At 47.0% G+C, this 16,157-nt stretch overlaps 2 protein-coding genes across 2 annotated transcripts; both read right to left on the minus strand.

Moving 5' to 3' along the window:
• Positions 1-365: 365 nt before the first annotated feature.
• EYB26_004140 (uncharacterized protein) lies at positions 366-12,077 on the minus strand (the record flags this gene model as incomplete). The annotated part of the gene is made up of 4 exons (XM_054263434.1): positions 366-1,049; positions 1,101-11,726; positions 11,792-11,949; positions 12,023-12,077. The coding sequence occupies 4 exons, from the start codon at positions 12,075-12,077 to the stop codon at positions 366-368; spliced, it is 11,523 nt and encodes a 3,840-aa protein (XP_054119409.1).
• Positions 12,078-12,814: 737 nt separating this feature from the next.
• On the minus strand, positions 12,815-15,374 carry EYB26_004141 (uncharacterized protein; the record flags this gene model as incomplete). The annotated part of the gene is made up of 3 exons (XM_054263435.1): positions 12,815-14,695; positions 14,756-15,068; positions 15,133-15,374. The coding sequence occupies 3 exons, from the start codon at positions 15,372-15,374 to the stop codon at positions 12,815-12,817; spliced, it is 2,436 nt and encodes an 811-aa protein (XP_054119410.1).
• Positions 15,375-16,157: the final 783 nt, after the last annotated feature.

The following is a 16,157-nucleotide window of genomic DNA, read 5'->3' on the forward strand; positions in this document are numbered from 1 at the left end:
TCGATGATAGCAAATTAAAAATAAGAAATAAAATAACTATACGTAATACTTCAAATTAATTTCAAGAGAGAAATTATTAGTGGCTAAACCAAGTAGATTGACTGTTTCACCTAGACATACACGAAAAGAAGAAAATACGAACAAGACATCATGAACCAGATCCGTAAGGAATACCCAGCTCCGTTTCCATAATCCCAAACGCCATTGCTGAAATGATTGATAGAGGTATGAAAAGAAACATGAAATAAGCAAAATACACAAACATATCATCAACCATTAGAAATATCTATTGCCTGATGAAAACCTTAAAACACGCATTCGAATAAAACTCCCGTTACCTTTCATTTGAAAGACATGAATCAGGATTACAGATATGGCATCCAGAGAGCATCAGCAGAAGCCAGAGATTGAGGATTGACAGCCTTCGAGATAAGATCAATAGTAGTCTGGTTGGCAGGTAGGTTACCCTCCGGAGGACTAGCAAGGCTAACGGCACGATTGACGATGATAGTACTGTTGCTCTGGACTAGCTCGCGTAGCTGGTTCTCCGAGACATTTCCGCGATGATGAGCTGTGGCCCAGAAAATCATCTCTTCGCGCACGAAGAGACTGAGCTGTTGCTCTAGTTCATGGCGTGGTTCTGTGAGGCAGCGAGCAATGGCCATAAGAGCACAAGCAAAGACACCTTCGGTAGCGATAGGTCCCATCAAGGTCTGGATGTTTGGAGTAAGGCGAAAAGGAACTTGTTCCGGGTTGAAGAAGAAGGCCTTCGTTGGGTTGATGCTTGGGATCAACTCAGAGCCCCAAATGTCACCTGTAGCCCGAGAAATGGAAATCTTGTTGGGATACCGGTTGCCGATATGCATAACATAGGTCATGAAACAGATTGCGGCATACTGATATGAGAATTGGCGACGGAACAACCAGAAGTCCGCATAGTTGGGGTAGGTCTTTTGGAAGTAATCCAACATAACCGTATTAGGCACCCACTTTTCCTGGATGGCAGTCAGAATTTCCGTTCGAAGGACTTGCTGTTGTTCAAGAGAACGCTGTGATATGTTAGTATTGGCAATGCCCAGAAAATCAGGACCAAAACTTACGCTCTGTTTCATCTCGGCAAGTCCACGCATCTTCTCCATTGTGAAAAGCACAGGCTCATCTTTATTGATGCTTTCTCGCCTACAGTAGTCTTCGTAGATGCCTTGCATTGAAATGTATGACGGATCATCGCGCACCAAGCGAATATGAGGAGCCACAGGAACCATGAGCGGCAGATGGAAGTAGAGATTGCGACGTCTGCTTTCCTTGCGCTTGGCCAAAACGCCGTTGAAGATGCGGAAAAGTTGCAGAATGCGCTCTTCACGACGACAATGGCGAGCTGCAGGGTGTTGAACAGCGAAAGGATGAATGCTTCCATCCAGGCCACGAATCTTGAGGCGGCGATGGCAGACACCGATGCCCCGAACTAAGTCTACGTCTGGTAGGAAGCGATCGATGCGAACAAAATCCTGGTTCTTGTCCTTGAGCAGTAGGTACTGTCCAGGAACCTCCACTTCCTCAAACTTCAAGAATCTAAATTCGCTGAGATGGGGGGAGTACACTTCGAGAGACTGCGATTGTGGACGGCGATCTAGTTTTTCTTCGAATTTGTCACGCCAGCGTCGCAGCTTCTGCACATACTCGAACATCGTGATCTTCTTAACCACAAAGTCGGCTTCGAATGATTTGCGGATATGTGCTGGAAGAATAGTCTCGGCGAATCGTGTGATGTTAGCTTCTGTGGCAGGTGGTAGCTTGAAATCTTGAGCGTAAGCTACAGGTGTGCGGCCCACATATGCAAGACCATCATTCAACAATGCCACGATCAGGCGATGAGCATCTTCGTCAGGTGGGCATTTGAAGTTCTTTTGGATTTGATCCACCATAGTCTCCATCGATAGTGCCAGCAGTGGGAAAGCTGTCTTCAAGCCTGCCATTATCTCCTCAGAATACTCCCATGGCTTCTTGATGGGTTCCTTCTCCGGTTCTCCAGTATTTGCAGGCTGCGTGGGATTCTGTGCTGGAGCTTGGCCTTGAGCCTGATTCTGTTGCTGGGGCTGGGTCTGAGGTTGAGGTTGACCCTGTCCTTGTGATGGAGTCTGCTGTTGTGCGGGATTCTGAGTTTGTGCTGGAGCCTGTGCATTAGGTTGGCCATTAGGTTGAGCGGCAGCATTCTGTGGGGTGGAGGTGTTTGCAACAGCAGGAGAAGATTGTGGGTTCTCTTCACCAGCCGCAGTTCCAGGCCGTGCGGCTTCAACCTTCGTATTAGGCGATGCCTGCTGCTTGGCCCTATTGAGTTTCTCTTGCTTTGCCTCTTGTGTCTTCTTGATACTAATCATATCTTCCCTATTCGTGCGAAGCAAGAAGAACAAGGCTTGTGGGTAGAGCTTGGCAATCTTGACCAACACCGCTTTGCATAGACGAGCCTCCCGACGGCTAAGACTTGTGAGAAGCTGGGGAATGAATGTTATCCAATACCACACTGGAGTATCGCCCTTGAAGTTTTCGAATGCACTGGAGACACGTCCTTCTTCGTTATCAAGACTCAGCAACCAGAGAATACGACTGAGAAGTTTCCTCGACTTTGCATTCTTATACAGCCCAGCAGCTTCGAGATAGCAGCTGACAGCGTTACCGGCTAGCTCATAGTCGGTTGGGTCCATCTTGAAGCGTTGATCGTTATACTGTCCCCATTCTGCCCATGCCTTTGCGAGCTTGAGATCGTAATACAGCGCAACACCAAACGAGTCATTGGCTTCTTCAACGTTATTCAATTTCGCCAAAAACATTCCCTTGAGACTGTAGAACTCGGCTTTCTGCTGTGCACCGAAGTAATTGAGGTTGGTGTTGTTGATGACATCGAGTCCGCTGGAGAGTTCTTTGGGGTTCTGGTAATGGCACTTCGCTTGTTCTCTCAATTTCAAGAAGGCTTCTTGGATTTCAATGTTCGGTAAAGTATAGATCCGGCTCAATTGGTTGATACAAACGTCTGGCATCTGATGCTTACGCGCAACGTGAGCGAATCGATTGATAATCCACGCTGTTTCATGATAACCACGATAGGCGTAGGAATTGCTTGCCACATTGTTTGTCTGAGGTGGAAGCAGGTTTAGGTAAGTGGTATTGATCAATTGGAAGATGTGTTGACGCCAAGTAACCAGATCCTGCCAAGCATTGATATCATCCCAGACATTCGGTAGACGATCTCGCCAGGTACCTAATAGCAACTTCAATTCGGCCGATTTGGTGTCCAAATTTCGTTCATTTGTTTGAGACAAACTATTGCAAATCACACTGGCGTCATGCAGCTCAACCAGTTGTTGGAAGTGTTGCAAAATCGGAATATGAGCGTTGGTGATTCTCTTCGGGAGTTGGTGCCACTTGCGAATGGACAATTGGATTGATTCGTCGCAGATATTGTTGAATTCTTGAATACCGTCTTTCTTGAGGTGGAAGTTGAGCAGCGACATGAATGCTTGGAAGAAAGTGCGACGTGGAGTGGGAGCATCAGACACCGATTTGATAAGGGAGTCTAATTGCTCACGGTTATTGTCACTCTGCCAGTTCTCAATGTTTCTCCAGGCTGCTTCAAGAAGAAGATCATTGAGATTCTCGTGTTTGGCAAAGTCACTTAAGATTTCCCACTGCTGAAGTTTCTGAGCACAGATGAGCCAGTGATCCTCCCAAAGGTAATATTCTCCCTGTGAGAATGGCATAGCGCCTGAGCGAGCTTTGATCTGAGCATTCTCATACAACTGCTGAGCTTTGTCCCACATGCCTTGCTGTTCGTAGGACAAAGCTGCATTTGTCTCGACAAATTTGCATCGTCTTCGCCAGGTGCCATAGAAGAAATCATCCTCCTGAAGACCGGCAAAAATCTCGACAAGTGCATCAAGGGTGCTCTCTCGCACTACCGGAGTGTCAATGGTTGGCTTGTTGGCAGACTCTTCTAGATACACTGCGGACGTATACCAGGCGTCATACGTCCTGCTTAAGAACTTCATGACATGTGGCGGAACTTTGAACCGAGGCGTGGACCGCACGGCCCCCTCAAGAAGTGCCTGGATAACGTTGGGTCTCTTGTCAATCTGCCTCTGATGGTACTCCCGAGTAAGAAGGGTGACCATGCCTTTCTCCAGATCAATGCGTTCATCCTTTGACAATGTTGACCATATCATAGGGAATAAGGTAGTCCACAGTTTATATGATGTCTTGGGATCGGTATGCTGAAGCTGGGAGAGAGGCTCGAGGAGATCTCGAGTTCGCACATCTCCAATGTCAGCAGCAAACCGTTTGCACTCAGCAACGAGACTCTCCAATTGATTGTCAACCATGACATCCGCTTTTCTGGGATCTTGTTCGGCGGCACTGAACAGGAATGAAATCGGATACATTGTCATATCATCGGGTAGCAGTCGAGCAGGGGTATTCATGTCCACAGAACCCATTAGAAGATGCGAAGCTTGTGCCAGCCAAAATGAATCGGCAAGTGTGTCCCAATTCTGTGACGTTATAACGTAACTTAGTCGAGAGCTAGCTGTGCGAGTCAAGCTCTTATCGAAGATTGTGATGAATCGGTTTCGCATTTCCACGTCTTGGGCACGCGTACCAATTAGGAAAGCATGTTCTAGTCTGACTGTCAATTCAGTTCGTGTGATTTTATTATCCTCATAGATGCGAATAACCAAGTTAAGGAACTTCTTGAGCATTGTCTGATCTGGGCGGGTTTCAAAAAGCAGCATCTTGTGCAGAACAGCCGTCTTCTCTTTGAGCGTTGGCCACGACTCTGTAGAATGGAAAATCCAGGATTCAACCATTCCAAGAATCTTACTGCAGAGTTTAATGTTCTGTGACCGCTCAACGAGTTGGGCAAGAACACTGAGGAACGGCCGGCGTTGGTCACCGAGATTAGACATACGGATGGAGATAACATCAATAGTCTTGAGAATAAGATCGACACCAACCTCAAACTCCTGTTGATCCGGAGTGCCATTTTCACCTTGCTTGATTCCAGGATGCTGACCAGGAGGTATATTGGTAGCATAAGCAGCTACGTGTTCCTTTGCCAGTTTCTGGGAAAACGCTTTCATCAGTTGAGGAATATGTGCATCCATCTCTGCTGGCCTGCTTGAGGATAAAGTCCACAAGACGTTGATGCTAGAGACATAGTTATTATTAGAGAGTCCCTCGGTAGCGATTGTAGATAAGAAGGTGACAAATTCCGATGGAGAACTGTCCATATCCATGCCATCTTCTTCCTCTGGCTGGTCTTCGGGAAGAGCGTCTAATACCCGCTTGATGGGAGGTGGAATCTTTGGAGTCAAGTTCGTATCCTCGTCTGTACAATGCAAACAGTCCTGAATCTCTGGGTTGTCCGAGCGTAATGGCTTTTCGAAGAGCTTCTGGATCAATGGCAACCTGTTGACAATCCATTCGTCCGACTTAGACGCAATGAGCACACGGAGGATCTGCAAAGTATTGATCATGCTAGTGGTCTGCTTTTCGTCAGGCTTCTCGGCTTTCTCACCCGTAAGGATTGGCTCTGTGACTTTAGGATACAAGTCGATATCCAGATCGCCCCAGTATTCGGGTTGAAGAAGATTTGTCAATAGCTGCATCGCTTTCTTAACCATGTCTCCTGTGACAACTGGAGGTTGAGGCTTCACTGTAGTCAGATCGCGAAGCTTGAATGCAGGCACGGGATACCGCTCGGGAAGTGTGGTTATGAAGGTGATCAGATACTTGATGAGCGCAGCTCGCATCTCTGGTGGGACGCTGTACTCTGTCTTTGATGCCAAGGAAAGAGACTCGGGTTGCGAAGTTTCATCAAGTTTGCGCTTCCTCGAGTTCGGTGATTCAGACGCGGTAGCTGCTGGGCTACTTCCACGGACTCTCTTCTCTTCCCAGTGCCAGATTAGTCCGATAAGATTGAGTGCTAACTTCTTGCTTTCACTCGAAGGGTTCGGCGGAGCAGCAATTTTACTCAGCGATGGCACGATAAGGGGAATAAAGTGTTCTCGGGACTCATAGAAGAGTTCTGGTTGTCGTACTAGGAACTGGAAGATGCTCATGACTTGCTGCAGGTTTGCAGTCTCTTCTGCTAAAATGCGGCGAGGCCACTTAGCCCACATTGGGTATCTAAGATCAGGAGCCTGTTGTGAGCTCTGGGTGGGAGCTGTAATCCTTGTTGGTAATATAGGAGCAAGAACATCGAGAGCTTGAGTCACTAAAGCTTTGCCTTCGTTTTGGTGTGCTCTTAATAGAGCCACATAGACTTGGATCACGATCTTGAAGGGCGTTTCATAGTGAGCAATGAAGTAGCTGATTAGTACGTACGCGCCGTACTTGTTGATAATATCTTCCAGGCGAATGTAATTCCAGGCGAATTTTATGATGTCCTTGCGAGACTCCTGGACAGTCTGAGAGTGATATTTGATCAAGAGGGCAGACAGCTGTAGTAGCTCCATGCGGGAATGGTCCACGCCCGGTTGATTTGATTCTTCCGTGATATCGCCAACCTGTGGTCGCCATAGACGATTCTGAATTGATTCAGTCATGCTCTTATCCATCAATTTCGGAATGTTTGGTGGGCTATTCCACGTCGCCTGTACATCCATAGCAAATATGGGATTCACAAGATTACGGAAGGCGTATGTTTTCATCCTCTGAGATGACGTTCGTTGCCCATAGAGATCAAGACATCTCATTATGACAGATCTCCTATAATCGATGGACTCATTCGTGATGATGTGCTTGTAGATGAATTTCGGGAAAGCGAGAGTCCTCTTCAACTCATCAGCGGATAGACCGCCAATAACCTCAAACAGGAAGTCTAGATCTTGGAGTGAATCGGCTAGATAAATAGTGAAAACGTCCATCAACTGATCCTCGGCCTGTTCAACCCTCAATCGCTCGCTTGCTGGAAGTTTGTCATTTCTCAATTTGATCTCAAGATCTCGACCAACACTAAGTAGCTTTGGTCGAAGACTGGCCTGATTCAGGAGCCATTTCTTCGTTGCTTCATGCATACAAACAGAATGGACGACGTAGATTGCATTGATTGCTGCTGTGTTCTTTCCGTCAGTTGGCTCGGTACCGAAAGCTGCATTCATGAATCCTTCAGTGTCTGCGACTACGGCGGATCGTAGCACTGCACTGTCGGGATCAGCTAACACCTGGCCGAAGAAACGGCCATAGCGTTCGTCATTGAATCGCTGCTGAAAAAAGGCCCAGCTCTCCTTGGGATAACGATTCAGGTACTTCACGAGCGGTTTGCGGAAGGGGCTATTTGACGTCCTGCGTAGCTTCTCTTCCAAATCGAGGACTTTGTTGACGAGACTCTCCATGAATGTCGTGGCGGCGGGCGGAAGAAGATGGAAAATGTTAAAGATCGAAGCCACTATTTTCATCACTGGATTCTGCTCGACAAGGTTGAATGAAACTTTCTGCAACGTGGCGTCGTCTGCAATGACTTTCATGTGCTCCAAAAGACGCTGTCCGATTTCAACCTTGAAATAATTGGTCAGTAAGGTCAAAAGTCTAGCCAGGCCATCAAGTCCGGCAACAGTCAACCGCTTGGGGTCCTGTAGATTCATGAGGATAGGACGGAGACCATTCTGAAGCAAGTCTTTAGGCAACTTGTTCGTCTGTGTAAGTACATCACGCAGGCCAGCATTTGCAGCTTCGATAATTTCAGGAGATCTCGAATACAAAGATTTAAAGAAGACAGAGATAACCCTACTTCGACTACTGGCATTGGGACCAGCACCGAACTCTGGGAAACTCATGGCCATTGAGAGTAGACGAAGACATGCTACTCGCAGGCTGACAATCATTTCTGCATTCTTGAACTCGTTTGGCTTGGACGCTAGAGATTCGTCCTCTGCATCAGCTAGAGCCAGGGATTCCAACATCAAACGGTTAAGGGCATCGTTGAAGACAACAATGTTCTTATGAAGGCCAAGGCAGAATGTAATGGCGTCAATGAACCCGATTTGCACAGGGAAAGGAAGAGCCCGGAGAGGTTTGTTAAAGATGGATTGCAGCAGACGATCCTTCACCGGCAGCATCAGCTCATACGGTTCGCAGCCAATTACTTCAGCAAGGGTGGAAAATGATTTCTGTGAAGTCTCTCGAACGTGCTTGTTCATGTGTGACAACTCGTAAATGAAAAAACCACAAAGCATATAGAGACGACTCTTTTCGTTCTTCAAATCATCTTTCGATATGCCCTTGTTGCACCGTCTCAGAATAAGCTCCAAGGTCGTCTGTGCTCTAATACGAGTACTTGCAGGAAGATCAGCAGGTGTATCTTTGATGACATACATCAAGGCACGAACAAAGTCCGCTTGTCGTTCAAACAACCAGCTATCACCCAAGTCAAGCTCGGTAGCCAGAAGGTGGATACCTAGACTACCTCCAGCTTTAGTGAACCATTCTTCACTGTGACAGCTATGACAAAACACGCGACCAAGATGTTGCCAAAATGGTAACTTGGCAGCTTTGTCCGCACCACCAAAGATGACGCCAGCGGCCACTTTGATGTCTTCCATAGCCCTTTTGGCCGAGTCGCGCATTTTAGCATCGTCGGATGATAAACAGTCCACAATGACATTTGCAAGCAAGCGAGAGTCCAAGTATACTGGACCTTCACCACTGTTCACATCAAAAGGACGTCTAGTATGTCTAGCCTGTGCCAGTGCTCGGCCCACTTCGACAACAACAATGTGACGACAAACATCTGTAACGAAGCTGGTCGCAGTTTGTTCGAGATCGGGAATCGAAGTTGCAAAGAAACATGCCTTGAGCAGCTTCTTCAAGGTTTCCTCTTGAACGAGCTTCTTTGGGATTGAGCTGGACCTTTCGGATTTATCAAATATGTCGACAGGCCCTTGAATTTTGCTCTCCAGAAGATCATCAGCTTGAAGCCGGATAAGGGATGCAAGGTCTTCAGGCAGGTTGTCATAGCCAATGTAAAGTTTCAACTGAGAGCTTAGCATACGGAAAGCCTGTTGCTTGTAATATGTGTCGGAAGCTTTCGCTGCGGGTGTCTTCGGAATTTCCAGCAGCTTTGAATAGGCCACATCTACGCCGATCTCAATCGGGAACGGTCGCTTCTCATTTGGTCCAATCAGCCTAACATCGAAACTAGGGACTTCGTCGGCGAATTGTTGGAAGGTCAGTTCAGGTGGATGATTCAAAAACTTGCGGTTGCGACCACCCAATTTACCCAGAATCCGCATTGTCGTGTGAGAGTGAAAATGACTGTAGGGATGTGGTCGTAAGTGATCCCAGAGTGCTGTCATCAATTCATCCATAATTGGCGCCATGATGGGGTCCAAGTAGTCGGCTGTCAGATTATCAACACACAACTCAAGAGTACGCAAGCCTTGACCAACTAAATCCGAGTCTGCTCTCAAAGCAACCACGATTGGGCGCATCAAATGACTGAGGTGAGGAAGGAGATGACTTAGACGTGCCGGCACAGTCAAAGTTAGCTCGACGTAAAGATCGCGTTCTTGAGGCTTGCGAGCGCCCAGTAAAAGGTTGTTAAATGTTTCCAGAAGCATTTCCAAGAGTGGGAGTAGTTCCTTGTATAACAGTTCGAACCTTCCACCACCGATGCTACGGAATAGTGAACGTAGCAAAAGGAAGTAATTCATTGGCTCCTCGGCGGTCACGGATAATTCAATGCATTTCGTGACTATTTTGGTGACGTGGGGATAGAGAACCTGCTCGTTTTGATTTGAGAAAAGAGTGACAGCCATGAAAGACAGTTTAAACATCCTTAGGAGAATCTTGGCCTTCGCCATATCTGATGTCCCCACTTCTTGTATACGGTCCATCAGGTATTGAAGGACCATACCAGAGAAGGCAGGAGAGGTTGCTTCACTTGCAAGGAAGAATTGTGGCAAGTGGATGAGAGCAGGGTGCTCGAACATCAATTCGTGAAGATAAGGAATCTCGCTATGAAAAACTTCGTGAAAGGTCGCTGTGTCGATGCAATGGAATACTGTTCCGAAGCTTTCAAGAAGCTCCTTCTCCTGGGGACCCATGGGAGCAGTATACTGACTGGCAAGATACTCGAATGAAGAAGAGTAATTGACGTCGGGGGCAGGCTGGTCCACGCCATAATAACGGAAGACGCGGGCGCCTTCATGGAAGAGCTTCTTGATGACCTTGACCTCTTCAGCATTGTAACCATATGACACTTCAGGCCAATTGATCGGCGTGTTGCTGGGATCGATTTGAATGTGTGTCGGGTTGCAATTCTTCAATTGATGGAAGATGTTCTTCAAGCCATTGATCAGATTCTTGAACAGGAATAGATTGTCGGAAACTGGATCACCACCTCGATCGCGAGGATTGGAAGTCTTGATAGGGACGGCTGTGAAAATGTCAATTTCGTCCCAATCTGGAGGCGAATCGCGATCAGAGAGATAGTTCTCCGGAGTAGAGTCAGTGCGTTTGCTGTTTGCGCGAGAAACTTTGACAGCATTATCGAACTGATAGTTCATAGCGGCGAATTTGTCACCAATGGCATCTAGAATCATGATAAGGTAGTACCGTGCATCTTGCTTGTCTTCCAGCTTCGAGATTTTCTCGGCCATGTTCAACAACAACTTTGCACTCATTGTCTGGAAACTGGTTCCTGGGAAGTCATCATGGAGGTTCTTGGTGTAGACTTCCACAGTCTTGCGAATCTGGTTCCTCGTAAGATGGTCTCGCACATGGTGAATCAAGTCGGCAAGCATGCTGTATGCAAGAGGTCGCATAGTCTCGTAAACGGTCAAACCGTCTCCGATAAGCGTCCTTTCATCCAATAGTTGGTCGATTGTAACGAGGAAGATCCGTCGGTAGTTGAAGTTGATGATGTGACGGATGGCGACCAGGAGCTCCTTCCTCGCGCTGGATTTCTCACGTGGACAATCTTGCAGCAGCCGAACGACAACCCCTGGAAGAGTTGGCAAGAAATCCTGCAAATGGTTTGCATACATGCGAAGAAGATAGGCAAGAAAGCTCATAGTTTTTACTTGAGCAGTGATGAATTCACCAAAAGCGGCGCGATTCTTGATCTCCTTGCACACCCCTGTAAACAGTTTCCCCTGGGCGTGGGCTTCTGCATGTGCTCTCTCCTGTGGTTTAGCTTGAAGGAGTAAGATGCTCTTGATAAGCGGGACAAACAGCTTCACATTGGCATTGACAGTGTTACGATGTGCCTGGAATATCGAAACGACGATGATGGGACATTCGGCCAACACCTTAAACGACTGCATACCTTTTTGCAAATGATGATTTGCCTGTTGGTCGGGACCCAGGTCTGAAACTGAGGCACCGGGGGAAGATGGTCGTGGAGACTGAAAGTTCTGAGCACCAGCACCCGGTGTCGAAGGCATACCAGGCGTTGTGCCTTGGGCTGGAGTATCGAACGTATCCCGCACCACTTCCTCCATACCCTGAAACATCTCCTGGATGAGTTCGAGGAAAGGCTGGACTCGCGAAGCTGTTGCCTTGACTTGGTTGCGCACCAAATCCATGATGGTCTTCATACAGAGAACAGCATTTTCTTCATTTTCAACCCTAACGAGCTGCATCAAGGTATCCACCATGTCAACTGCGTAAGGCTCGACATCGGGCGAAGCTGTGGGCAGACGATGCAAAGTTTCGAGAAGGCAGTTTCGTAATTTCTAGATGCGAGACATGGTCTTAGTATCAACTGTTTCCCTCTCGACTAAACGATTGGATTCCCTACATGCTCAAATGATGTGTTTGTGAACACCGGATCGCCCTTCAAAAGAGTCTTGAAAACAGGCCATAGCTTCGCCAGAAAAATGGAATAGTTGGGCCCAGAGCACAAGCTCTCCATGGTATCTCGAAGTTCGACGGCGACATTTACTCTCTTCGCAACTTCTATTATCGATCAAAAAGCAGCATCGTCAACATATCATTCTTCCACTTTGGCACCTTGGGATATCTATCTTACCCCATTTCTCATTCGTGAGATTTCTCACAAAGGTATCAATTTTTGACTCCGTCATGATTGCGACGAGTGATCAGGATCACTGCTATTGACATGAAATGTGTGACGGCACGCAAGCTTTCTTCTCCATTCAAATGCCAGGCCAACGGGCCGGCATGTCCTTCGAAAGGGATCGCAATTCGAGTTTAACCCGAGAAGTCGCGATACATGTGGTTCGAGAACGTTCGTCAAAAAGCGATTTGCACACGAGGCTGTAGAGAGGGTAAAAAAGGCAGCTCGGAGCTCTGAAAACGATCGACTCGAACGGACTTTTCAGAATGCAGAAGGTTCTGTCTTTGTTAATTAATGAAGGAAGGATAGATAGATAATTAAGGACAGAAGAATATTAAAATAATTAAGAAAGAGTCCTGGCTGGAAAAATAAATGGGGGGGTTGTGGTGTAGCAGATAGAAATTGAGTTGATAGACAGCCTGACAGGCACTCTCTGCGCGCGACTTTGACTAGGCTGTTCACGCTTGCTATCAAAAGCGCGGGCATCGTCAAGACCCTATACATCCACGCTAAGCCTGTTTCGGTAATTTTGCGGAATAAAGGTTGTTCCGTGGTTTGTGCCTGTTCACGGGGAATCCAGCCACTGCCCAATCAGCATGGCCTGAAATTTGTAGGACGCCCGGATTGTGTTCTATTGTTCTGAAGAACGCCCAGATCTTGTTATAGTTTACAGTAGGATATGTAGTATGACTGCCAATCATTGTGTTTCCTAAGAAAGGAAATATGTACACTAGCTCACTAGGATCATGAAAAAGCAGGCCCTCTATCCTGGTCTATCAACCGATTAATCACATTCACAAACCGTCCTGCTTTGTCAATGTCCTGTTTGGCTGTCTCAATGCCCAACAAGATCTTCTTGATTCCCACTCCGATCTTCTTGTCATCATCAATGCTGTAGATACCTCCAAGGATGCCCTCAATCTCTTGAGGTGTGAAGGTTTGCGATCCTTCGAGAATGTGTCGCAGTTCCTCGTAGGTATTCACTGTGGGAACTTCGATGTCGGCGTTGAAGGAGCTGTACATGTCTAGGTCTTTGAGAAGACGACGTTCCGTCGTGGTTGCGAGAATCAAAAGCCGGCGTCCGTTCGCAGGAGCCTTCCTCATGTGTACCATCAGAGTCTGGAGTACAGCATTACTGAACCGAGCGCCAATCGGTACCCATTCAATGAGTCGCTCGATGTTATCCACAACCACAATGCTGGTACGACTCTTATAAGCGTCTGAGAAAATCTTGGTGATATGCTGAACCTTTGCCGATTCAGTCATGCCAACCATGTCTTCCGGGCTAATCAGGCGAACGAAAGGATAACCTGAGTCCATCCCTATGCGTGCCGCGAGTGCAGTTTTGCCACTAGCGGGAGGGCCATGGAACAAGACCGAGAACAGAGGAGTTCCACCATCTTGACCAACCTGTTTTACGAACAAATTTCCCTCATTGAGGATATCCTTGATCCTGTCAGAAAAGTGAATGATGCCTTGCTGAATACAGTCTTCAAGCTGTTCTTCTGCGACACCAAACGCCGGTTTGACTTCGTCAAGAGCATTGATAAAGTCGTCTCGTCTGACTTTCAGATTAGCAACATCATCCTTGATACCGGCCATAGTGTCAGGCTTGACGTGTCTGTTGAAAGCAAATGATGTTGCAGCCTTAACTAAACCTGAAATCTCAGCACCGGAGTAGTTCTTTGTCAACTGGGCGAGTTCCAGCAAATCGACATCAGGTTCCATCACGTTGTTCTCCTTCATCTTCTGAGTATGAATCTTCAGAATTTGAGCACGACCTTTCTCATCTGGCAGACTAATTTCCATGTGTACTTCCAAACGACCGGGACGTAGCAACGCGTCATCAATCATGTCCTTTCTGTTTGTCATACCAATCAAGAGAATGTTATTGAGTTGTTCCACACCATCAAGCTTGGATAGCAGTTGGTTAACAACACTATCACCAACACCGGTACCACCACCAGCTCCACTACCACGCTGTTTGCAGACGGCATCGAGTTCGTCAAAGATGATAATGTGTAGCGCACTCTCTTCTCCTTTTTCTTTATATTCTTTCTCTGCATCGGCAAACATTTTCCGAATATTCTCCTCGGACTGACCGACATATTTATTAAGCACTTCGGGGCCGTTGATGATCTTCGGTTCTCTGGCATTCAACATTTTACCGATTTGTCGTGCGATCAATGTCTTTCCTGTTCCAGGTGGTCCATACAAAAGGATACCCTTGACATGCTGAATACCCAATTTGTCGATCAAACCGGGAGGGAAGATTCGCGACGCAAAAGCACGACGGAAGATGGTACTGAACTCGGAATCCAAACCGCCAATACCCATATTCTCGAACTTGAAATCAGGTCGAATAATAGAATTGGCGGCAGGTCTGCGATCAGATGCTTTTAAGTTAAGCCCGCTCTTTGCATCTTTGTAAAAGTTGAATACTGTATGAGGAGTGAGAATGCCTCGAGCTGTTGGATCAGTCGCGACGCCCTCGGTCGGTTGTTGGGGTTGCTTTTCAGACATCAAATCAACCAGCTCGACGGTCTTGATGGTCAGCGAAAGAGGAATTCCTCGGTGATCCATCAACACTTTCTGGCCCGGTGCCAAAATCTGGTTTTTGAATTTCTGCCTTCAAGTTAGCGACATATACATCTCCAGCTTCAGTAAGGAGCTGATTGAACCCACCTCAATAACAGCATGCGCCAGCTCATTTTGATCATATGGTTCCTCTGTCCTGGTCTTTCCGGCGAAGCCTACTTCGACATCGGCGGAACCAAGATATGCCTTCCTCTCTTGTCGGAAAGGGTCATAGATCTGTACTCTCACAGAATCCGTCACGGCAATCCTAGCCCACATTCGTTGTCTCTCCGCAAAGCCAATGTATCCGGGTTGAAAGCCATCAAGTGGGCGCGCAGATAGAACATAAAGGTCGTTTATGAGGACATAAAACTCTTGCCCGAAAGCTGAAGGAGGAAAATCGGCAGTTGAAACAGCGACCCTAAAAGTCAAAAGTAATCAGTATATTACCATTTCGTACAGTTGCGTCGTAAGAATCTTCTTACAAATTTCCATATGTGTACTGAGTATTCGGGCTCTTCTCCGAGCGTAATGTCCAAGTTGCACCATCATTGACTGGCCTTCTCCCACTTGGTGGTGGTGGTCCTCTATGTTGTGGCGGGGGAGCTCCGTAGCCTCCCCTGCTGGGGGACATACCACCATCAGACATGGGAGTATCGTAACCACCCCGGCGCGGATCCGGTGGAGGTTGCCTCGATGTGAATGGGATATTATTTCGATTAAACATTTTGGCGGTTGCGAGTTGGTGGGAGCAAGAGATGAAGCTCCGAGAAGGTGTAGCTCAACTATCCTTCCGCTTATTTAGTGCTGGCGGGTACTGTCTCAGAAGTCTGGGGGGTAGCCTTATGCTCAAACGTGGTTTGTAACGCTGATCGTCTCGACAACAGAAATTTCGGTATATCAGTAAATAGAAGCTACTGAAAAAAGGAGATGTGGCATGAATAAAGCTTTAATGTTGGTGATGCTGATTGAATGGAGTGGCCTACGCTACGTTATGTCACCGCCTACCTGTCACCGGAGGAGGATAATTATTTCGCCGGTCCCGCCAAATTGCGTCTAACCCTAACCCCTTGATTCAAACAAACATAACTGATAACAGTCTTTGAGCGATCTTCGAAACGATATACAGGAAGATATTTTTCTTCCACGAGCTAATAGTTGTTGTACCTTCAATTATAGTGGGACATACAAAAATGTCGATCTTACACGACACGCTCGTGTGTTCTAAACGATTATGAACGAGGTACCCAAAAAAGAACCAGACAAAAGGCCAGGGAGAAAGAAACAGAAAAAAGAAAACAGCATCCATCAGTATTCTAGTACCATGAACGCAGAGAAAGGAGAAGAAACGCCATTGCACCCATTTTCCTACCCGAAAACAGCACTGTCTAGAAAAAGAGTCGAATTTCAAACTTGGGGAGGCTGGTGCGTGCTCAAGTATGCTCCAGTGATCCGCGCTTGATCTTGTCTTGAAAAATCTCCTGTTGGGTTGGACATAACAAATAGACGG

This window comes from Talaromyces marneffei, chromosome 3, assembly GCF_009556855.1.
Source record: "Talaromyces marneffei chromosome 3, complete sequence".
Lineage (NCBI taxonomy): Eukaryota > Fungi > Ascomycota > Eurotiomycetes > Eurotiales > Trichocomaceae > Talaromyces > Talaromyces marneffei.